Source organism: Phyllostomus discolor, chromosome 3 (genome assembly GCF_004126475.2).
Source record: "Phyllostomus discolor isolate MPI-MPIP mPhyDis1 chromosome 3, mPhyDis1.pri.v3, whole genome shotgun sequence".
In the NCBI taxonomy this organism is placed as follows: domain Eukaryota; kingdom Metazoa; phylum Chordata; class Mammalia; order Chiroptera; family Phyllostomidae; genus Phyllostomus; species Phyllostomus discolor.
In genome coordinates, this window is record NC_040905.2 from 10,496,612 (window position 1) to 10,521,232 (window position 24,621).

Below are 24,621 nucleotides of genomic sequence, written 5' to 3' on the forward strand. Positions count from 1 at the left end.
ATCGTTTCAATTGCTGTATTTAGAGTTATGTTTCAATAGGTTAAAATATTTCAAATGTAATATATTACAAAGAGAAGGAATGAATAGTTCATGGTATTTCTCAGTGATTCTTGTTGCCTCTCATATCTGAGGCTTCAGCATTTGGTGTGGAAATTGGAATCGCCTTGAAGATATTTTTGGATATGTTATACGGATACTAGTTGGAGTGGTTACTGTCCTTAGTAGTGCTTCATTCTATCATTTTTGTTAAACCTCAGTGGTAGGATTCCTACTCTTTGTCCCTCTGTATCCGTTGTATCCGTCAGATTCCCTTAGGTTGGGCATATGCAGTAGAAAACTTAGTCAAGGTCGACCGGCCTCACTGAGGAGCCCAGTGCTGGGGCAGCCCTCTGACTCGGTCATGCCACCAAAAACGGGGGTTCTTTCTGGTTTGCTTTCTAAGGTGCCAGCTCCCAAGGCTGGCTCCCTTCGTGGGAGCAAGATGGCTGCCAGCACCTCCCAAGGACACCTTGCCCATGGCCGTGGAGAGGGGAGGGGTAAAAGAAAAGCTGTGAAAGAATTTCTCTCCCAGCATTCCAGGCAGGACTCCTGAGAGTCACTCTCTTGAGACTGAGGTCACTTGCCTGTCCTTGAGCCAGTGACCTTGGCTAGGGACAGTGCAGTGCCTGCTGAGCCTCCCCAGAAGCTGGGAATCACGCGGGCTGTGCAGGGGAGGGGCAGATACCCGGTTAAAAACAGAACGCTTGCGCAGTGGCCGCAGTGGGAAGCAGATGTTTATAATACATTATCCCGTTTTCGGGAAGATTAGTCTTTAGCTACTGACTTGAATGGTGTATTTCAACACGCGTTTGTTGGACCCTCCTCCTACATGCTGGACTTCATTCTGTGTACTGCGATGACACGAAGACACAGAAGGCCTTTGCTCCAGGGTAGTGCTCAGTGTCGTGGGAAACATGCGTACAAAATGCAGAGTGAGTTAGTGAAAGCTGTAAGGGAGACGTCTGAGCAAAGTGCCCGAGTGGCACCGTGGGAGGGCTTCACGGAGGAGGTGACACTGAAACACGAGAACGATTTTCCCAGGCAGAGGGAGGAAAGGGCATTCTCCTTGGAAGGAGCTCTCCCTGTAACTTTCTGCCTGGGGAGTCAGGGGTGGTGGCCTTTCACTGTTGTGGGGGAGGGACTGCGGTCGGGGTCGATTAGCCCCTCACATTGTTTGAGGGGAGAGAATTGTGTTCTTGGCACTAGGAAGAGCCGTAGTCGAAATCTCAGGCTGTGCCTCAACATCGTTTATATAAATCTCCAGGAATGTTCTGGTTTGAGAAGCACTCTCTTATTTTCACTTTAACGCTTTACATTCTCATATGGTTGGCTGTACAATTTGGTGGTTTCATTTTCTTCTTCAGGAAGATGGGGATGATCTCCTTCTAAAAGCCGAAAAAGAGAACCGCCAGAAGCTGTCCGGTGTCCTCCAGCGCCTCCTCCTGCTCTTTCGGGCAGCATGCTGCTCCTTCCCCGCAGCCCAGTGGTACCTCCTGCAGCTGCGGCGGGCCCGCAAGGTCATGCAGAAGGTACGTGCCCGCTCAGCCTACTTAAATAATCCGCTACTATCTGTTAATATCGGTGAGAGTGATGTTTCCCCAAGGGGCCCTGCGCTATAGATCCATGTTGAGACTTATCAGCAGTGAGCACTCCAGACAGACCAGGTTCCTTCTGCTGAAAGGTGCGGACTCCGAGCAGGTCTCTGTTAGTCCCATCCTGCCTGACCGTGGGAAGTCTAAGCCAGTCCGCTAATTTCAGGTAGTGTCAGTCACATTTCTCCCCCCCCCACCGCCCCAGTCACTGAGGATAAAACTCAGCTCATGGTTTTCTCCGACTTCTCCCCGAGGGATTGCCTGTGTTCTGTGGTGCTTGCATGAGGTCAGACCGTGGAGGCTTCGAGTTAGCTCCTGGCTCTGTCTCCCCTCAGCGGTCTCCACCCGCCAGTCTCCCCGGCTGTCCGCTGAGATGAGCGGTTCCCTGGGACTCTGGGGCCATCGGCTCCCACGCTGACCGCCACCCGGCTGGAGCTGCATTCTTCTCTGCTCTGCAGCCAGACGGGACATCTGCGCTGTGCCCCTCGTCCAGCTGCAGGCCCTCTGTGGGCCTGGGGCCTGTCTCTCCGTGAATGTGGAAGTAAATATTAGCCCCGAGGATCCTTAATTTGGCCCTTGATTATTACCTTTAAGACAAGAATCTATGACTTTTTTTAGTAGGACAGACCCCCTAGGGAGGCGCTGAGAAGTTGTTTATCAAGTTGGTGTTGAAATTAGTCTTTTTTTTAGAGAGAAGTGTTTGTATTCATCCTATAACTTATCATCCCCCCAATTTTTTAAATATGTTTACTAAGGAGAACAAAGAGTTTTCCTCTATTATTGAAAAAGATTGGTTTTAATCGTTTCAATATATTGAACCTGAATGTTTGTTATAGGAAACTTTATTTTAAAATTGTATATTATAGAATACTATTTTAAAATTTATTTATTTATTTATTTATAGACAGAGGGAAAGGAAAGAGAAAGAGAGGGAGAGAAACATCAGTGTGTGGTTGCCTCTCACACACCCCCTGCTGGGGACCTGGCCTGAAACCCAGGCATGTGCCCTGACTGGGAATCGAACTGGCAACCCTTTGGTTCATAGGCTGGCACTCAAATCCACTGAGCCACACCAGCCAGGGCTATTGTAGAAAACTTTTTTTTAAATCATAAATTATACTTGCATTGCAGGTTGATCTTGCCAACAACTCCTGACAATAATCTCACCTAACCTAGTTTCAGTTAATCAACCAGCATGTAAAGACTGTGGACTCTGCTAGAATTGGCACCACAGCTAAAGACATTCCTCCTTGTAAAATCTTTTTTTACAAGTACTAAATTACTTGTTAAAGCATGGTGCAAGTGGTAGTCAGAATGCTATTAATGCCTTAATGTGGTATGATGGACCTTTGCAGATGGAGTTAACATTACTAATTGGCTGACCTTAAAATAGGGAGACTATCCTGGTTTATGATGTTGGCCCCGTGTAACCACAAAAGCACTGAAAGAAAGAAGGGAGGCAGAAGAGACATCCAGCGAGACCAGTGCAAAGGGAAGACCAGGGAACGGAGGCAAACGGGGAGACTAGAGGAGTGAGAAGGACTCGCTCGGCCCACCTGCTGGCTAAAGGGGATGGAAGGCCCGGCAATGAAGGCAGCTTTTAGAAACGGAGAACTCTCCCAGCCTGTAGCCAGCGAGGAAACAGGGGACCTCAGTCTTATAACCACATGGAACGCAATTCTGCCAACAGCCTGAATAAGCCTGCTGCGTGTCCTAGTGTAATTCAAAAGAGCTAGCGAAGGTGCAGGGAAAATGGCGAGTAAGGTCATCGAAAACACTGCTCTTCTCCCAAAACAATGGGAATATTGGCACAGATTGTCAGGGTTAAGTTTTTCAGGACTCTAGATATTAACCAAAGACTTGCAGCCATCCAGAGAACGTTTATTCAAGAACTTGAGAGTATGGCTCATACCCGTGGGGAAAAAGCAACCAGTAGAAACTGTCCTGGAGGAAGCTCGGATGTCAGACTGCCTGGACAAGGATTTTCACCAGCTGTCTTAAATATGTTTAATAAAGAAACCATTTTTAAAGAACTAAAGGGATGAATGAGAATGATGTCTCACTAAAAAGAGGACAGCAATAAAGAGATAGAAGTTCTTTTTTAGAGAAGACCAGGTAGGCATTCTGGAGTTGAGAAGTAGAATATTTGACTTGAAAAGTTCACGGGAGCGGCCCCACGGCAGACCAGAACAAGCAGGAGAGTCCGCCCACTGGAAGATGGGTCCGCTGAGACCATGCTGTCTGAGGAGCAGAAGGGAACAAGGACGACGAGGAATGAACAGAGGCTGGTGACTTGTGGGACATGCTCAGACGTACCACAGTACGCAAACGGGATTCCCGGAAGGAGAGGACAGAAAGGGACAGAAGGAAACTTCAGAGAAATGATGGCCAAAAATGTCCCAAATTTGATGAAAAACATCAGTCTACACTTCCAAGAGGCCCAAACAACGCTGAGTAGGATGACTTCGGAGACCCATTCTTAGACATGGCACAAACTGTCGGAAGTCAACAGCCAAAAACCAAAAGGAAATCTGGAAAGCAACAAGAGAAGCCATTCACCTGTACACGGGATAAGATCAATGGCTTATTTCTCGTCAGAAATCATGGAGGCCAGTGGTAATCAGGAGTTAGGGAAAGTAAGTTTCCCTCTCATCCTGGACTCCCAGTCCCCAGAGGCAACCACTATACCTATGTATCCTTCCTGAAATGTTTTGTACGTATAAACATGACCAATTTCACCAGCTCTCCCCAGGTCATAGATTCTCATTTGACATAATATTAGCATGAAAAAAAATTAATGATGTATGTATATACATTTTAAAAGCTTTTATTTACCAAAAGTACCTGGCTAAGTTTACTTAGGATGTAGACCAAGAAGTAAAAACTAAAATAAAAAACCAAAACTGAACAAGAGGAGTCTGAGAACTGTCAGAGCCAGAAGTTCCTACAGAGACATAATGTCTGAATGGAATGTGGTGTCCTGGATGGGATTGCAGAATGTCAAAAAGGCAGTGAGTGAAACTATAGAAATCTGAGTAATGTGTGGTCGACAGTTAATAACGTATCAGTGTATCGGTCCATTAATTATAACAAAGGCACCGTACTAATGTAAGTTGTCGATGATAGAGGAAAGTGGATGGAAACACCCTGTGGTACAATCTTTGCACTTTTTCTATAGATCTAAAGCTCTTTTAAAATATCTTTGATTAAAAGCTATATAGAACAACTACTTCCCTGGTAGCATAAAAAACAAGGCATGAAAATGTGGGTCAAGTGTTTTGTAAAACTTTTTGTTAAGGAAACTTAAAAAAAAATTTTGTTAAGGAAAGTAAAAAGAATCTATCACCAGATTTTAATTTTCTTAGATATTGTTCCTTGGATATTGTTTCATCTTTCCCCAGTTTGCTTTCTTTCCATGTGTATGTGTGAATACATGCATATGTGTGTGGATGTGTTTTCGGTATTTTATTTTTTTAAATATATTTTTTCAATTACAATATACATGTGATGTTTTGCATTAGTTTCAGGTGTGCAGCACAGTGGCTGGACGATCACATACTTTACAAAGTGGCCCCCCGATCTTCCTGGTCCCCACCTGGCACCACACGTAATTGTGACCGTATCTCCTGTGCTGGACTTTGTATCCCCGTGACTGTTTTGTAACAGCCAGCTAGTGCTTCTCCACCCTCCCCCTTACATCACTGTCAGTGGTTGTGGGTGGATGGGTTGGTGAGTTCGGGTCAGCCCCACCAGCTGTCACAGGCACCGTCAACCACCACCTTTTCCCTAATTTAGCATTTGCTGATGGTCCTCGCTAGAGTCCTTGTTTTATTAGGAGTTGCCAAAAAGATGACTTTCTAATTCTGTCATTTATGATTAGTTTTTCAAAAGTTATGCATGTAGATCTACCTTTCTTTTTCTGTATTTGATTTAGGTACTACGCATAGTTTTATTTTAGATGAAATTTTGTTAAATTTATTTTCCTTATCATTCCTTTGGAGAAAGGAAAAAATATTAATCTTATACAATCATAACTGAGTGACAAGTAGGTAATTTGATTAAATCTTTTTTTCTCTCTTGAGATTGAACCTGGTGAATTTCAGAATTAAAATTGTGGGCCCTGGCTGGTGCGGCTCAGTGGATTGAGTGCCAGCCTGTGAACCAAAATATCACTGGTTTGATTCCCAGTCAGGGCACATGCCTGGGTCGCAGGCAGGTCCCCAGTTGGGGGCATGTGAGAGGCAACAGATATCTGTCACACATTGATGCTTCTCTCTCTCTTTCTCTCTCCCTTCCCCTTTCTCTAAAAATAAATAAATAAAATCTTAAAAAAAAAAATAAAATCGTTTTTAAAAAACATTTTATTTATTGTTTTTCAGAGAAAGGGGAAGGGAGAGAGAAAAAGGGAGAGAAACATCAATATGTGGTTGCTGGGGGCCGTGGCCTGCAACCCACGTATGTGGCCTGACTGGGAACCGAACCTGCGACACTTTGGTTTGCAGCCCGCACTCAGTCACTGAGCTATGCCAACCAGGGCTTAAAATCTTAAAAAGTTAAAATTGTGAGGTACATTTCTGAAAGTGAAGCCAATTGATTCCACGGCTGTTTTCCCACATAGTGTAGGAACTGCGTTGTGCATCCCATTCTCTGTGGTATGTCTTTGCCTGCCATTGGTTGCTTTAGTTTCCTTAAAAACCGATTTATATTGACACTGTATTCTGTCATTCTTTACTTTCAGATTCGGATGAAAGGGTCCCTTTCTTCGCTGAGTCCTTTTCCTCAGTCATTACTTAATTACTGTGTAGGAGGCATAGCATTCTTTCGACCTGGAGCAGCCGGAGACAAGAAGCTTGATGAAGTTTCCATTAAAGCAATAGGTTTGTCCAAAACAAACTGCTTGCTTAGGAATCAGGCCCTAATATTAGTAATGATATGTTTTACATGTGATTTGGGAAAGTTTCCATACTCTACTGGCAATGAAAAGACTGTATATTACCACCATGGAAAGATATCCAAGATATATTAGGTGAAGAAAAAAGAAAACAGCGTAATATGGTGTTATGTATCTTTATGTGTGTGTATTGCTTTCAATAAAGAAAATGATTTGATATTGGAAATTGTTTTAGTATTAAATGTTTAACCTTAAATGCTTATCTATAAGTGATTTTCAAAAAAATGAACTGTGCAGTATTAAGTACAGCTGTTCATATTGGCTTGAAAAGTATCCACAACATACTATAAAGTTTAAAGCAAGTGAACTACTAGTAAACACATTTATTTAGTCGTTATCTATGTTTTCAGCATTTGTATGAAACTGACATGCACGAAATATTCTAGAATAATATATTGTCTGTAAAAATTCTCCATAACTTTTACGTTCCGAAAAAATTCTCCATAACTTTTACATCACGAAATATTCTAGAATAATATATTGTCTGTAAAAGTTCTCCATAACTTTTACGTAAGGTGTTGATCATGACCATATGCTCCTTTTACAATCAATGAAACGCATTCATTTTGGAACAGTCCCGAGCTGAGAGAGGCAGGGCCGCTCCGGCAGTGCGCGTGCTCACGCAGCCTTCTCTCGTATTTGCACTCCTGGTCCAGGCTGCTTCCGGGAGCTCTGTGCCGTGTGTTGGATGCTGCACGTCCGGGACCAGTTATCCTACAGTTGCAGACAGTATCAGAAGGCAAGAGAAGACGCGGTAGGAAGGAAGGTAATTTAATTTGCCCCCGTAAAAGGATCAGGGAACATGAACAAGAACGACTTGTGAAATTATCGCTTGGTAGATTTTACTGTTTGTAGCAAATTTTTTTGAATTTATCCTGGTCTGCCTGTCTAAAGTGAACGAACGGGAAATGAACTCGCTCCATGCCCGTTTAGGGTCTCCAGGTGGAGTTTGACTCCCGCGTGGTGGAGTGCTGCCTCAGGGCCGTGGAGTGGGCCTGCCGGATGCTGCCCTTCTCCCGGTTCGCCAACACCGAGGAGCTCACTCAGGACCTGATTCTGAGCCTCGTCGCCGAACTGCCCCCGATCCGGCAGGTGACAGGTGACGGGGGTGGAGGCGGGTGCTCACTGAGTCAGAATCAGAGACTTCAAAGGGCTTTATCTTGATGAAGAATGTTGTTGCTCATACAACCCACTTCTGAATTTTCCTAAAGGTAGCAGAGATTTTTGTGAGAGCATTTCCCAATCCTGAGGACATCAGGGTTCCTTTAAGAGAAAAATACCACTCTCTTCAACAGAGACTCAGGCAGTGTGTCGTGAAAGGTACTGTCGTTTCTTTAATATCTGATAGAACTGCTGAAGATTCTCGTATTTTTAATTGATTGATTCTTAGGGAGCGAGGGGGAAACATTTGTTCCACTTACTTACGCACTCAACGGTGCTTCTTGGATGGGCCCTGACTGGGGACCGACCCTGCAGCCTTGGTGCGTGGGGATGATGCTCTGACGGAGCTGCCGGGCCAGGGCGGGCCAGGGCGGGCCAGGGCTCGTCGTGTTTTGACAGGACCGCTTTCCTAGTGCTTGTGCGTTTCGAGACAGGGCTGTGAGAAGGCGGGCACTTTCCCATCACGGAGCGTCAGACAAAAGACCTGGCTGCATATCGGGGCTTAGTCATTGAGTAACTAAATTGCTCCGTCTCTCTGGGCCTTGTTTCCTTATTTGTAAATGACTGTATTAACAGTGGCTTTACAAATGTGTACTGAAAGGATTAAATAAGATAAAATATATAAATGCGCATATAGTGCTTTGCATGATGTCGGTATTATATTGAAAACTAGTATTCTTCCTTTCTCTTTTTTTTTTTTTTTTTACTTTTTTTTTTTTTATTTCAATCATTGTTCAAGTACAGTTTTCTGCCCCCTACTCCCGTTTCAGCCCCTCCACCCAACCCTCCCCCCTCTTCCTTTCTCTTAATAGTTACTTATGCTTCTAATTTTATCCTATGCATTCCATATATCCTTATGGGAATTATTTTTTATTGTGGTAAAATATACATAATATAAAATTTACCATTTTAAGTGTAGAGTTCAGTAGCATTAAGTACATTGACCATGTTGTGGAAATTTTTAAAGAATTCAAATCACCCACATTTTTAGAACTATAATCTAGTATTTAAGTCTACTTGTGTCCTATGGTTGTACATTATTTCATTAATATACTTATATTTGTGATTTATATTTTTCTTAGGACTTTGACATTATCTAAACTGTTTTGTTTATGTATTAATGTTTAAAATTTAATAGGCAGCCTTGAAAACTTTCCTCCCTATTGTTTCCCATTAGTTGGAGTTGGAAAGGTGTCCTTGTTTCTTTGGCTAAAATTATACTCGTTTTTCTCTTATTTATCACTGTGGAACTAGAAAACATATTAGTGATTCTTTTTACAGTCATTCTTCTGGTTTTTGAGGTGGTTAAATTACGTCTTAATTTTTGTTTTCAAGGGCACACTTTTTATAGTCTGAGTCGTGTCCATTTTATGTATTTTTTTTTTTTAATTTTTAAAAGTTGGTTTTAAGAGGAAGTAGGGGGAGAGACACAGAGACAGAGACAGAGACAGGAGCATCGACCTCTCGTCCCACCCATCCCCACATTCATTGGCTGACTCCTGCCTGTGCTCTGGCTGGGGATCGAACCATCAGGATGTAGCCCCAACCAATCAGCTGAGCCACCCGGCCAGGGCTGCCCTTTTTGTTCTTTAGCAGACCTTCTCTAGCCTCTGCAGTTCTACCTTAAAGCATGGATGGTGGCTTTCCAACGAACACTGAAAGCATGACCCATGAGAATGGGGAAATAAAGGCTCCGTTGTGTCGGTTAGATTTTATGTCCCCGGGAGGGACCAGAATTGGGTCCCCTTGTGGCTTGCGTTGGGGCCTTTCAGTGAACTGTGAAGCCTCTTGTTCTTTTCCTTCTAGGTCCCCACGCTGAGGAAGCGATGTCGGTCCTCATGCACTCCATGGACAAAGTGAGGGTCAAGGCCCTGAGGCGTGTGCAGAGAAACATAGGAGCTTTCGAGACGCACATATGGGAGCCGGCCGGAGAAGAGCTGCTGGCCGAGGGCGCAGGTTTCGACAGGTTTTCCCTGGGGACTAGCTTGAGCAGGAGCACGCTCACCGACCTGGGCAGCTCTCTGGTGCACAGCGACGACGCGGATACTGTCTCTGAAGCTCTGTCGGTGGGAGAAAGAAGGAGGACACAGTTCTCTGAAAGGTACGGTGGAGATCTCCTAATAGGAGGCATTCACTTCCTTTGGGGGAAAAAACGGTTTCAATATTTTCATGCAACTGATGAGCTGATTTCTAGTCCCAGCAACTCACCGATTGATTGTACTAGCAACGGGGAGAAGTGCCCCCCGCCCTCCCGCCTCCTCCCGCAAAATGAGACTGTGCACTTGAAAACCTACTGAAACCATTATTGAGAGATGAAGTAGTTTTGTCACCTGTATAAAGTGACAAATTGGATGACTAGATTAAATCCAAGAGTTCACTGGAAGACTTTTAATTCTTTAGTAATCTTGAGACTTAAATAATTTAGGGTTATTGGGTTAGCTATGTCATTTTTTTTTTAAGTTTCCAGGGAAGGAAATTGCACATTCATTTTTGGAACTTACCCATAAATTGAGAGAGTGTTGTTATTTAAACCCCTATTACTGTGAATTAAGCAGATTTTTTTCTTTATAATTCTAGTATCTGAAATGCAATTTATCCTTCTCACAACTGAAAGACTGTATAATTGACCATAATCTTGCTTAAGTGAGGTAATTCCATCCACTTCAAACATCTGCTTCAACCACATAAGTGGTGTGCTCGTTTTACCAAGCAGCTTCTGTTTGGAATGCCCTGGAGGCTGCCGTTGAGCATTGGTAATGAGGAGAGACACAGAGGTGGCGACTTCAGCCCAGTGCCTAAGGACCCTTTTATTTCTTTCTCTTTTGGGGAACTGGGGGTCTGTGTTCTGCCCCAAGGACCACGTTGAAAGAAAACAGATTTAAAAATAATTATGGTTGGCAGTTAATGTGCCTGCCCAACAGGTTTAATAGCAGTAGAAAGTGTTTAACTCCCCCTCCCCACGCTGTTGGTGGTAAGGGGTCCGCGGCAGTCCTGCTCGCTCAAGCACCTGGTACAGTCGCTGGGGAGGGTGGACGCCAGAGGGGGCCGAGAACCACGCACTGACGTGTGTTGGTGCCGTGTGGTTTTTATTGCATTTGTCTTCTAGCCTATTAGGACTTTTTCCTCCCAGAATAACATTCTTTTTTTTTTTTAAATCCTCACCTGAGGACATTTTTTCATTGCTTTTAGAGAGACAGGGAGGGGGGTGAAAAAGAGAGAGGGAAAGAGAGACAAACCATGATGTGAGAGACAAACACTGATCCACTGCCTCTGTGTGAGGCCTGTCCGGGATTTGAACCCACAATCTAGGGATGAGCCCTGGCCGGGGTTTGAACCCGCAAACTTTCAGTTCATGGGACAAGGCTCCCACCAGCTGCTGAGCCACGCTGGCCAGGGCAGCGTTCATGTTTTTTAATAGGGAAATTTCTGTGAGCACATTTTAATCTCTTGTAACACAAACTTTCCCTTTTAATATGAATGTGTGGTATTTTTTATATTCAGGATATTCAGCTCTAGAGAACACTTAGAGATATATCCTTTAGTCCAACCCCCTGATTTGAAAGATAGATCATCGAGGCATGAAAAAAAAGATATGACTTAATCAATGGAGAGAATTTTTATTGTCAAGAATTTTAGTGATTAAATGATCGTCAATATTGTCCTTTCTAATTTTGTTTTGTTGTAGAGATGCCCCAAATCACATAGAATTTGCATTGATTGCTAAGCCCAATGATAAAAAGAAAATAGGTAATCAGAAAGAAAATCTTAACAGACAAGAAGATCATGAAAAGTTATTACAAAATGAACTTCCCGTAGTAGGCGTTTGGGAGTTTGAGCGTGATGATGATGAATATGTGAAGTTCCTTGAACTCTTCTTGAGCTATGTCCTTGAAAGAGACATGGGTGGTTCCAAGGATCCTGGCATTCCATTTCTAACCAGTTTTTCCGCACATCTTAGAGAGCACGAACTTAACCCTTTGCTCTTTGATATACGCACAACACTGAAAGGACGTCAGGGCACACCCGGAAGCCAGAACGTGTTCAGAGCCGGCTCCTGCTTTGCTGCTGCTCCGGAGCCAGAGCCGCGTGAGTCTGCACAGCCCGAAAGCCAGGCGCTTGCAGCTCCCGTGGAGGGTAGTCAAGGGGTCGGACCTTCTCTAGCAAACCCCTGGAATGAGGGTAATAGGGGTGAAGGGAAGAGTGGATTGTTTGGTTTAAAACAAAGGTCAGTCTACAGAACACACGACGGCAACACGGAGAAACCTGTGATCCAGAGACTGACGGACTCTGCTCTCTGCACCCCCAAGCCCGTCAAGAGGAGAAGGTGTGTTTTCGAAGTGATTCGGTGCAGCGATACTAACCCCGCGGAGGAGCTTCCACCAGCGCTGACCAGCACCCCGGGCAGCCTGCGGAGGCTGCTGGAGTGGATGGTGCGCTGGGCCGACCGCAGGCTGCCCTGCGCCCCGCGACCCTCCGTGGCACCCTGCGGGCGCAGCCCTGTCCTCCGTGTGCGGACCTCCACGGCCGCCATCCTCACGGCACTGTGGCTTTCGCAGCAGCCCTACCTTGCGACCTACAAGGCGAATGATGTCGTTATTAAGGTAAGTCCTTGCGTTGTCTATTACATACAAAGGAGAATTCTCTTTTTAGATTAACACTATGTTTATATTTCCCCATCTATGGAGGGATTACTAAGAAATGGAGTTAATGACAAGTTTGATTATAATTTGTGTTACACCTATTTTTTTTTTTGCTTCCAGAGGTTCCTGTAATTTTTTAAAAAGATTTTTATCTATTGATTTTTAGAGAGAGGGGAAAGGAGGGAGAAAGAGAGGAAGAGAAAGAGAAACATCAATGTGTGGTTGCCTCTCACACGCCTCATACTGGGGACCCAGGTCCCTGACTGGGAATCATACCAGTGACCCTTTGATTCATGGGCCTTCACTCAATCCACTGAGCCACAGCAGCCAGGGCAAATTTTTAAAAGTAATTAATTAGAGTAAAAGTACTTCCATAGAGGCTTTTAGGGTTTGTGGTTTTGTGTCTGTTGATAAAACTAAGAGAAACGAAGATTATTTTAAGTGCTATTACAAGGTCTGTTTCTGGAGATTGGTCTCGTTCATTTGTGTGCAACGTGGTCCTTAGGTCCCTCATCTCCTTGACCCTCTGTTGACTCCCGCACGTTAGATGGAACAGCACCTCCCCCGGGCCGGCCAGGGCGGCCTTGTGTAGGAGAGGCAGCGTGTCAGTGTGCCTGCCAGGGCTTTTGGTTGTCCCCAAAACCTCGGTGATTGTCCAGGCCTCCTCCTCTGTGCCTAGCGGCTCCAGGGGGCTCTCAGTGTCCCGGGGTGGATCACCTTTACCACCTCGATACCGGCCAATGGGAAGCCAGACCCTCAGTCAGCACGAGTCAAAGTCTGTCGTGAAGGCCCTGCTGTGGAGGAACAGGAGGTGGGTGTCTGCCAGCTGTAGACACTGGGCCCACTTCTGTAGCCACAGGGGGTGCCCTTGCTCCCACTACGAACTGCTGCTTGGTTTGCTGCTGCCTTGCGGGACTCCTGAAGGCGACCCCTGCTGGCTTCAGAGACAGGTGACCTGGGAACCCGTCCCTCAGTCAGCAGCTGCAGAAGTGGGTGCCCGATGTGTATGCAAACTCACTCCAGGGGGATCTCGGCCACGTAGGGCGAGGCGGCGAAGGCGGGGTGGGAGGTGGCCATCAGCTTTCCTGGTCCTGGGAAGGGTCCGAGCCAGCCCCTAGGTGTGTGCTGAATTAGAAGCCCGGCTCTCAGGCAGCAGCGTGCGTAGTGTACAGGAGGACCCCTTCCAGGAGAAGCCAGGGGTGGGTGTCCCTGCCTGCCTCTCCGGGCTGAGCCCGGTGGGGAGAGCTGCGGCGATGCTCACGCACCTGCTGAACTGGCTTCTTGGTTTTCGGTGGTCTCGTGGGGCTCGTGGACGCAAGCCTCCCTGAGTTGCACAGCGAGGTGTTTTGGGGGTCCTGTCCCTCAGATGGGCGTCTTAAAAGTTTGGGTGTTGCATGTGGGGTCCAAACCTTAACAAAGGTTTGGGAGAGAAGCAGGGAGTAGGCCCTGTGTCTGGGGTGGAGTGTGTGGTGTGTGCAGCCCAACCTTGCCTTCCCGTTTCAGTGAGGGTGTTCGCTCAGTCGCCCGGGGCGTAGGAGAGCGCTGCACTGTGGGTTTCTTCCAGCCATTGCTGTGCCTGTGGTTACACATTTAGTGTGTCCGCGGGAGGAGGGGAGGGGAGCTCAGCAGCCTCTCTGCCACCTTGGTTAACCTCCCCTCCATATGCTCCTTCTGCATTTGTTCTAGTTTAAAGTACTCTCATTCAAGAATAGTTTATTCTAGGATGAAGGGTGTGTGTGGGGGGGAGGTGTTTTATTTTTTGAGAGTTTTTTTATTTGCAGGTTTTTAAAAAAGATCAGTTTCTGTTACCCTAAGGTAGTTTTTAAAATAGTGTGTTATCTGTTGCTGAAATTTGTGTTTCTGGGTAGTGCATACCTAAATATGTAAAAAAGAGATAAAAGATCTACATCCATTGTATTTTTAGCTCTCTATGTATTTGCCTACTATGTCATTTTGAAATGATTATTTGATGTCTTTATTATATAGTAAAGAGAAGTCAATGAAAACCACATTGCATTTTTCCACACTGAATTTTTACTGCTGTTTTTTCTGAGGCCTGAGAACACTGCTGATCACCTTACAAGTTTGCCAGGCTGGTCTCTTTCGGGTTCTGTGTAGGTGGTCAGGTTTGTGTTCTCCAGGTGGAATGAAGACTCGACCGTTGCTTCGATATCAGGTGTGAGCTGCAGGTGTGTGCTCTGTGCTTGATAAAGGAATAAGAAACTCAACCAGGAGAAACTATGGAAAATATTAGTAATGTAGACACAAAATGAGAGTATGGGGTTCAATAATGAACTCTCCTACAAATGGCTTGTGTCAGGTACCAGAGAGCCCTCCCACGGGGTGTCAGAGTGGACCCAGAGCTGAGAGTGGCCCCAAGACCGACGCTGGCTGCGTGGCGGCAGGACCCATGCACGCTGGGCCCGAGGAGGGACATGGTCACGATGAAGCTGGTCGAAGCATCTGGAGGTAAGTTGCCGGTCACAGGCTTCTGTTCCGTGGATGACACCTTTCTTGATGGTGTTTGGGCTCGAAGGGAAGAATGGAAGGAACCCTTGGACGTTAAAGGAGTAAGTGTTCTTGAACCGGGAAGCCAAGAAGTGAGTCCTTTCAGAAGTGCTTTAACAGGTCATTGCAAAGTGTGTGTCTGCCCTGCTGGTCTGCCTCCCACCTTCTGAGAGAGGCGTAAATTCACCCCAAGAGAGCCCTTTATCGCATTGAGTGATTGTCTCACCAGAGGACGTGGAGCTGACCGGTCCATCCATTCCTACACTGAAGCAAGGCTCGAGCGATGCCTTTGAATCCCAAGTCTGGGAGAGTCCTGTGTACCAGTGGCAGATTTAGATAAATTGACCTTATTCTAATATTTGGAGTAAATAACAATGGGGACGTTCAGCCATTCATTGTGCAGCCTTTCGTTGAGCTTCTGCTGCGGCCCAGACAAGGGTAGAAACACACAAGACTGTGTAAATATAAAACTAAGTCTGTTCTTTTTCAATGAGTGGAATCAACTGAAAGCAAGCTTTTTGTGTCCAAGAATGACTTATGATTTTGGCTGCTTCATTTTTGTCAGTAGGATGCCCGCTGAAGCCGAAGCTCCTGAAATAAAAGAGTGCAACCATATTACTTCTGTCACCAATGATACTGAAAAAGAATTTATAGATATCGATGCAGATCTTTTAGGAATAGAAACGTTTACACAGGAGGAAATGAATACATACCCATCAGACGATGAAGGTTAGTTTGCATAGCTAATCGTTTTGTTTGGCTTTATTAATTTGAAATTGGTGAATAATCATCCTCAATAACTTAGTCATATCTAAATCAGTACATTTATAATAACCTAAAGCCAAAAATTAAAACACTTTAATACTTATGAAGTATTGAACACATTAACTCCTAACCTGAATTTGAATGATTAGGCCCGGTGCCCTGCTCCTGTGACTGCTGTGGGCCTCTGTCCTCCTGAAAGCTGGCTCTGCGAACTTTCCCCGGGCAGTCTCCCCAAGACAGGAGTTCTTGGGGCTTTACGAGTTGCACACACGCATCTCAGGCCTCTCAGGGCTTATCTCAGAATCGCTGGACGAAGAGGGGTTATTTCTAGGTGTTCTCAAAGAGTGTTTCTGTGGGGAGAACATAAAATATTTCTGCCATTAAATATTTTCCTGTAATTGCCCTGCCTGGTGTGGCTCAGAGGATTGAGCACCAGACTGTGAAACAAAGGGTCACCAGTTCGATTCCCAGTCAGGGCACATGCCTGGGTTGTGGGCCAGTGGGGGCTACGTGAGAGGCAACCACACATTGATGTTTCTCTCTCTCTTTCTCCCTCCCTTCCCTCTAAAAATAAATAAATATTAAAAAAAATTTTCCTGTAATATCCCTGAACCACCTAAAAAATCAAATGGTTATCTTTCACATGGTCAGCTTCCCTTCCTCCTCGCTCCCCTACAGAAGATGCTGAAGAACCTGTGGGATGTCTCCGAAGTCCCGCTGTGAGCACCGGCATGCAGACCTCCCCACAGCTCTTAGAGGAAGTAAGTCCGGGACTATCGGGTGAGCTGTTCCGGCCGCACAGCAGTGTTCCCGCTCAGAACGCCCAGCCATGCCCCCAGGAACGGTGGAGCGCAGCTGTGCGGGCAGCGCTCGTCTTTCGCAGCGGGTCTGCGGTTGGTGGGCTGCCTTCTCACTTCAGGCAGGAAACTCTCACCTCCCAAGGTGCTGTAGCACATCAGTATACCCAAGAGTGTGAAGGTAGTCTTTATTCAGAACATACAATTCAACTGTAAGGTGCCGTTTTTGCACATAAATGCACTTTTACGTGCTGCGAAGACACTGGATTTCCAGGTAGAACACAGACATTTCCATTTACTGAAACAATTCCTTTGTAGGTGTTTTCACAACATCCCCACTTGGGCAGTGATGGCTGCATGTAGTGTATTTGTAAATACACCGTACCTGAGCATGCTTGGTGGCCCAGGGTGAGGGCCAGGAGAAGTCACACAGTATAAAGACCTGGTCGGGGCAGGACCGGGCCTGCGTTTTGATGCTTTGGTTTCTCACTCGTTTTGAAACTGCTGTCACTCTGAGTGAGTGGCTTAACCGAAACTCAACATACCTATGACAGTAACACTGACTCGTTTCCCCTCTTTTCCTTTGGGCCCCGTCAGTTCTACCAGCACTCCACCGGGGAGGGCCGGTGTCTGAGGGAGGAGCCCCTGGACACACATGTGGAGGAAGGACCTACTGGACAGAATGGGTGAGTGGGGAGGGTGCGGGTGGCTCCATTGGACAGGCAGACGGTTTTCTTGTGGTCTACAGCACAGACGTCTTGGCGGCGCTGTGCTCCTAGGGATGTGGTATCTTCAGTGTAGAGCGGTGGGGGTGCTGATTTTAGTGAATGTTACACTCCCGAACCTCAGCAGAGCGCGGTGAACAGCTGTCTAACGGGCCTTCTCTTCTCCTGTCACCATCAGCCTTGGTAAAGTGAAGTGTAGCTGTGAGTAGACCCGGGTTTGCTCAGCAGCTGGGCCGGGGGCCACCCTCGCCCACTGATTCCACTTTTGTTGGATCGAATGAAGGGCCATTATGGGTCCCTTTGTGTGTATAATCTCCCACCGTTGTGGCATGATTACTGGACGCCGCCCATGAGGCTCCGATGTTCATACACTCTCCTCTGCTGGCTAGTTGGTCGTTTCCAGGAGAGCTGGAGTTTGAAAATCGTAGACTTTTAGAATTACCTTGCGTAAGAGAGGCAACAATTAGATTTTGTCTTCATATACAAATTTTGTCCAGTTATTCTGTGGATAATTAACAAAAAGAATATATTTAATGTCGTGTGCCTTTACAAGTAATGTAGGTATTTCTCTTAATCGAAAACTTGTCCCTACGGTTTTGGACGCGATGCTGGGCTGTGTCGTGTTCTGAGCAGGGGGCCTGTGTCTCCCCGGGGGCGTCCCAGCCAACCTGGCCTCCCCAGCCTCCCCTGCGGTGTTGCCATCTCTGTGGCTGAGCGGCCAGGCCAGCCGTGCGCAGGTCGATACGTTACGCTGTCCGGACACAGCCTTTGCTTTGGTTTGAATCTGTGACTAATTGCTATGGAAACAAATGTCAATAGATTGTAATTGTGAGCTAAACATCACAGAATTAGAGGATGTTTAGATTCTTAGATGGCTGAGCATTAAATCAGTTGTACCTTAGATAATGTGAAGAATATCTTAGTTCCTGAGCAATTATTAATCCTTAATAATAGTATGATTGAAGACTTTTCAAATCCTGAACACACCATTCCTGATTCATTTTGTGTAGACACAAGTTCAGAAATTTCTAGGTAAGCATTTTTGCATACTGTACCCATTTTATCCTGTTTTATAAATGGATAAGAGAATGAAATGATGCCTACTGTACCATTTTGAAATAATTACTAAATGTTTTCACCAAAAGCTGTGGGAATAAAATGAAAACAACATGAAGCATTGAAAAAGCAATGTAGGTACACATGTATGACACCTTTAAGTTTATTATTGAAACATGTTCCTCTAAACAGGTGTGTTTTAAAAATATACAGGAATTGTTTTACAACAGTCTTTTCTGAAAAAAATGTAGTTGCTGTATTATTGAAAGGTGTGGTTGTTGCTCACTTTCAGCCTCTAAAATATTTTCATATAAAATGCATTCCCCAACCCCCCGGCTGGTGTGGCTCAATGGATTGAGTCCTGGCCTACAAATCAGAGGATTATGGGTTCGATTCCCAGTCAGGGCACACACCTACCTGGGTTTCAGGCCAGGTCCCTAGTAGGGGGTGCGTGAGAGGCAACCACACACTGATGTTTCTATCTTTTTCTCCTTCCCTTCATGTCTCTCTAAAAATAAATAAACAAAATCTTTAAAAAAATAAAAATGAAATCTTTAAAGAAAATACTTTTTTTATTTTTATTTTTTATAATCCTCACCTGAGGATATGTCTATTGATTTTAGAGAGAGAGAAACATTGACTGGTTGCTTCCCATACGCCCCCTGACCTGGGGTTGAACCCGAAACCTAGGTATGTGCCTTGACCGGGGGTTGAACGTGCAACCTTTCGGCGCACAGAACAACGCTCCGACCCCCAGAGGCCCTCGGTCAGGGCTCAAATGCTGTTAATTCTCATAGGACAGACTCATCCAGGGCTGTCTTTTGAATTTGGTTTACAGAGGTTGAGGAGTGTGCTTAGTGCATAGAAATCGTGCTGAAAAAGGAGGATAGTGTAACACAGCTTTCCTTTGAAATTACCCATAATTAGAATTTATCGTCTTGCTACTTGATGAAAGCAAGAGCCAACATAAAGTCATCTTAAAACAGGCAGGTCAGTTGTAATGCCTCTTTTTCGTGGATTTTCCAAGTAAAGTTTTGTTGTTGGTGACATTAGATGCTTGATAAAAGGCAAATATTGCTGAAAGGAAATGAGAGTAAGCCCAAGTAAATGTAAATGCAGTTTAGTAGGTTCTTTTCTTTTTAGAGAGAGTGGTGACTTTCTTGCGATGAGATGATGCCCACTCCTGACTTAGTCTGTGAAGCTGACTCGCTCAGAAAACACGGGCATCTGCTGTGTGTGAGCATCGTCTCCAAATGATCATTCTATTTGCAAAAGTGAAGAGCAGCCCTGACCAACGTAACTCAGGTGGCTGGGCGTCGTCCGGCAAAAAAGTAAAATACACACTTGATTTCTTTTATCGGCTAGGGTTTAGTTATAGTTATAAACTCTGCTTTGCTGGGAAAGGACATGTTCACAAACTTATTTTACCTCTAGTGACGATCACCAGGACTTCCTGTCCCCGTCTTAGAATTACACATCTTTTTTTTTTTAAGATTTTATTTATTTAGTTATTTTTAGAGAGGGAAGGGAGGGAGAAAGAGAGAGAAACATCAATGTGCGGTTGCTGGGGGCCATAGCCTGCAACCCAGGCATGTACCCTGACCGAGAATCGAACCTGTGACATTTGGGTTCACAGCCTGCACTCAATCCACTGACCCACGCCAGCCAGGAGAGTTACACATCTTTTTAACCTATACGTTTCCTATTTTCTTAACTCCATTCTGGGTCACTCAGTTTAGTCAAAGAAAATATTCTCAGACCAAACTACACAGTCTATACAGCTAATTCGAGTGACTGCACAGGTTTCAAACGCAGACCCTCCGGGGGCCAGGCGAATAAAACGCAAGTGTGGCCTGTCCCGGCCTGCAACCCCGTGGGGGGTGTGTGTGTGTGGGCTGGACGGCGCTGTCTCTCAGTGGAGGCACCGCGGTGTGTCACTGCTGACCACAGGTGGTTGGTGGGCGACAGGTGTGAGGGGCACGGAGAGGTGGGCTTCGGGGCCTAAATTTCCCGAAAACTCTCAGAAAGCCTCGAAAGTAGAAGACAAAGGGAGGATCACAGTGTTTGGATCATAGACTTCTAGTTTTTTACTGATTAATGTGTGGTTTTCGTTTACATGCTCCCCCGTGCAGCGCTCGGCTCTCCGCATCGTGGAAAGAGACGCCTCCCGCAGACCCACCTCTGGTGTCCGATGGAGCCAGGGCCGCTTCACGCTCGCCCGTGCCCGCAGCCCCCGGGCCCCCGAGAGACGGGCCCAGGGCCCCAGATTCTTCCGGTTCTGTCAGGCAGATGCTCCAAGACGAGATGTTCATGTTAGTTCAGGTACGCACACCTAACGTAAATACATAAATACGTGCAGTAAGTCGACATGCGGTATATCTACGTAGGAGTTTTAAATGGAAACAGACGTCCAGAAGGGATGAGTGGACGATAAATCAGTTGCCCGGTGTCTGCGCTCAGCGCACCCTGTGTCAGTCAGGAGTTCGGAGCTCCACGGTCTGGAAGGCCCGGAGCCCGGGCTGGGCCGCCCGCTTCCCACGAGCACCTCTGTCCTGTGCACAGGCACGCAGGTGGAGATGCGGAGGTGCACCAAGGGGAGGTGGGGGGTGGTCAGAGCAGCAGACCGGCAGACTCCTGCCCGAGGGTGCCCAGAGTGGTTTCTGACGCAGCCCCTCATGCCACAGTGCTTCCCTTCAGACCTGGCTCTGGCTTGTGTTGAAACCGCCGGCCGCACCTGCAGGTGCCTCTCACTGGGACTCCCATCCCCTTGTTCGCACCGGGCTCTCCTCTTCCCTGTCCCCCGAACCTTTGCCATGACTCTCCTCTCCTGCTTTGCTCCCCGAAACATTCATTTCCCTCCCATCTAAGCCTCCACGCACGTGATGTAATGTGCCACCTTTACGGGTGATTCTTGATTTCTTTGAACTACGGGCCCTGATGAGAATACTTTTTCCACAGGTTCCACTGTCCTGTGAAACTTGCTGAAACTGACTTTCTTCTTCTTCTCCCCAGTCTTTTTGCTTTTCCATTTAACAACACTACCTGTTTTAACAGCTTCAGGTTTCAGATGCAGTTCTCAAACTTGTGTTTTAGATTACCTGGGGACTTTGCTGGTCCCTGGCCTGTGTATTTAACAAAATCTGTAAAGAATTCGGAAGACCCAAAAGATTTTACGGATCGCGTCTCAGAGTCATCCCTGCCTGCCTTCCCCGCCGGTGTCCAGTGTATTGGGGGGCACTGCCCTCTTGATTCCCCTGCCCACAGGTCAGCACCGCACTTGCTATTTCTATCGCTGTGGCCAACCTTACGTAGAGTCTGAGGACTTCACCCTTCCTTGGTCTTCTCTGTGCATCTTCTAGGACATTCTTCTTCAGATGTTGTTTTAATACTGTATTCTTCTGCTTAAATGTCAGGTACAAATTTGTATACAATTTGATATATTTTTTTTAAAATACAAATAGTGAAATACACAAAAATATCAGCTATCTTTTGGGATAGGTTAATGAATGGTTTTCATTTTTACTTTTTTCTGTAATAAGCATGCATTTCTTTTATAATTGAAGGGAACCTAACCTGTTTTTAACCTGCAGTGTTTCTCTGTTGGTTTGTTTTACGAGGTGCAAGTTCTTGTGTTGGGCATGAAAAACCCCTCGACCAGCTCTTACCTCCCCTCTTTTCCCGTCACACCCTCTCACACCCTTGGGTCCTCCCTGTGTGGTCCCGGAGCAGTCACCATTGCCCAGGTGTCAGAAGTACAGATCCTCAGGCCCCCCCCCAGACTTACCGACTTTAGCAGCTCTGGGGGTGGGGTGGAGCTCAGTGGAGCGTGCGGCGACAGGCCCTCCCATGGTTCTGATGCACGCCAGGGTCTGAGGACCGACCGTGCACTGACCTGCCGCCTCGTTACAGCTGCTGCAGCTTTCCCGTTCTGTCGGAGCCAGTGGCTGATAGGGGTTCCCAGGCTCTTCTGTACATTTAAAGCACCTGGTTATGCTTTTTTCCCTCTAATTTTATCATTGTTTGACAATCAGCAGCGAGTTCTCATCCACATTAACTGTAGCTTTTTGAAAGTGGTGACAGGTACGTAGGTGACCCACGTATAGAGCCTGTTTGGTGAATCTCCATCCGCACTGTTTTCTGGACAAGCGCACCTGGTCACGGTGCGGGACGTCCCTAATTCCTCTGGTGCAGACGGCCGTGCTGAGCCTGGTGTCAGTGCGCACATCCGCAGTTCCCATCTCCTTCAGGGCAAATTTCTGGATCTCTCTGCGTGCCTGAGGGTCACGCTTCTTGAAGCGCACTCCGTGGATGTGCTGGTGGATGCTGACGGTGTATTCGCCGCTCACTACCTCGTCAGTAGCAGAGCGGCCCTTCCTCTCGCCTGTCTTCTTGGTAGGAGGCATTGTGTTGGGCCCAGGTTGGGAAAAGCTACCTGGTCACCTTAAAACACAGGAACCCTGGCTCCCACTCCCAGATGTCCTAAGTTTGCTGGTTTGGGTGTGACCTGCCCCTGGGATTTAATGCTGCTCAGGTGATCTGGTGGCACGCGGCAGAGTTTACCCACCGTGGCGCATGCTTTCACCATCCACCCTGTCGGCCCTTCCCTAGCATCTTCCTCTCCCTTTCCCTGAGTGCCCTTCTCTGCTGGTTTGTTTCCTGAACACCTGTTCACACACATGCCATTTTAGGGTTTCTTCAGTTACTCCCACCTCGCTCCATCCGTCGCTCCTCCACGATCCCTGGGACGTTTGTGTAAACTGCTTCACAGCTCGTCCCAAGTCTCACTCGTGAGTGCGTGCTCCCAGCTGACAGCTCCTTGAAGGCAGGAGGCTGTTCTTTTCTTCCTCATTTAAAAAAAATCTCTCCCAGCCCTGCTTCCTGCTCAGCATTCGTGGATCCTACAGGTGCCGAGACAGCGGTCTGACTGTTGTGGAGTACTCAGCCAATGGCTGTTGATTCTTTAGGTTTTCTCTTCATTAGAGTTTCAGCTGTGTCTTTAATTTTTATCTCATTGTAGCTGCAACAGATCAACTTCCTGAGTCTGATGCAGATAGTAGGGTCGTCCTTTGCTAACCTCCCCGGTGGACACCTGTGTGCTCAGCAGTCTCCGTCCGCGCCGCTGGTGGGAAGCCAGGCGTCGCACCTGGCCAGAGGGAGTGGTGATGCTGAAGACCCCGGCGGGAGTCTGAAGGAGAGGCCGTTCACTAAACCGCCGTCGGTGGGAGCATGCACAGGAGACCCTGGCGGGAAGAGCCCACCCTCTTGGAAAGGAATCGTGCAGTCTGATCAGAGTGGCAAGGCAGAGTCACAGGTAACGCGCCCCAGAATGCCACTGGAGGTGTCCTCATTGGATGGTGGTTTTTTGTTGTTGGAGTCAACAACATTTTTGGCAGTTATTACATCCCAACTCCTCCAAGACATATGGAACATCATTTACAAAATAAGGGGTCTGTGATACATAATAGCTTTCATTTTCTTCCAGAATGTTCCACATGGGAATATTCCTGGTCCATTGGAAGGCCAACCCCAGAACAGCGGCCTGCCTGCAGCATCTGAAAGCTTACCAACGACTTCCTTTCCCCCAGCCCCTGCTGCAAATGCTCACCTCCAGCTTTTGCTCACGTCTGCCATTACGAACACGCATAGATTTCTCCCAGCTGCAAATGCTTTTAGACCGGATGGTGGTTTTCCTTTGCTTCAGTTTCAGCCTAAACACAAATTTAAGCCCCTTCTCCTCCCGGCAGGAAGAGCTCTGCAAGTTCCCTGCGGGCCTCTGCCACAGCCAAGAGAGGCCTGGGGGCCTCCCGCTTCCTCCCAGCCGCCTCTGCCCCACGGAGCAGTGCACACTCCTGCAGTGCCCCATCCGGATCTGAGCCAGCATAACGTGGGAGCCGTGCCAAAGGCCGCCGAGCAGAAGAGAGGGGCAGAAACGACCAGTACAGAAGCCTCTAAGCATGTGACCTTGGACCAGCGCATTGGACAAGAACACTTGACACCCCAGCAGGACTCTTCAATGTTTGTAAAGCCAGAGAAAGTATTTGACGTGAAGCCAGGGCCCCTGGAGACGTCTGCTCAGAACGCCTGTGGATTTCCACTATTGCACCTGCAACTTAGGCCTCCTTGTGCATTTCCCTCCGTCTCAGGAGCACCAGTCCCAGTGCCCTCCGCGCCTCTCAGAGCCGCTGCAGAAGGCGGCAGACACCCAGGGCTGCCGTTACTTCCCTCCCGCCTCCTGCAGGAGGACCCGGTGAGCGCTTCTGTGGGGGGTGCGGGAGCGCGGTCCTGTGTGTGTTGCACGTGCATGCCGCACACCCAGGGAAACGCTGCTGCACGTTTCTTTGTAAAAAGGCTGCTGCTCTGATGGGTGACGCTTAAACATCCAGTTTA

General features: G+C 46.9%; 1 protein-coding gene across 1 annotated transcript in view; it reads left to right on the forward strand.

Moving 5' to 3' along the window:
* The window catches only part of CPLANE1 (ciliogenesis and planar polarity effector 1), an 85,258-nt gene that overhangs the window by 25,237 nt on the left and 35,400 nt on the right, over window positions 1–24,621 (forward strand). The window contains exons 19-33 of the mRNA XM_036020063.1: window positions 1,404–1,568; window positions 6,370–6,508; window positions 7,239–7,348; window positions 7,516–7,674; window positions 7,794–7,902; window positions 9,550–9,844; window positions 11,429–12,344; window positions 14,704–14,852; window positions 15,457–15,620; window positions 16,335–16,417; window positions 17,060–17,139; window positions 18,133–18,210; window positions 20,367–20,556; window positions 23,252–23,545; window positions 23,717–24,481. Coding sequence (XP_035875956.1) covers window positions 1,404–1,568; window positions 6,370–6,508; window positions 7,239–7,348; window positions 7,516–7,674; window positions 7,794–7,902; window positions 9,550–9,844; window positions 11,429–12,344; window positions 14,704–14,852; window positions 15,457–15,620; window positions 16,335–16,417; window positions 17,060–17,139; window positions 18,133–18,210; window positions 20,367–20,556; window positions 23,252–23,545; window positions 23,717–24,481 — 3,696 coding nt within the window. The remainder of the gene's footprint in view (window positions 1–1,403; window positions 1,569–6,369; window positions 6,509–7,238; window positions 7,349–7,515; window positions 7,675–7,793; window positions 7,903–9,549; window positions 9,845–11,428; window positions 12,345–14,703; window positions 14,853–15,456; window positions 15,621–16,334; window positions 16,418–17,059; window positions 17,140–18,132; window positions 18,211–20,366; window positions 20,557–23,251; window positions 23,546–23,716; window positions 24,482–24,621) is intronic.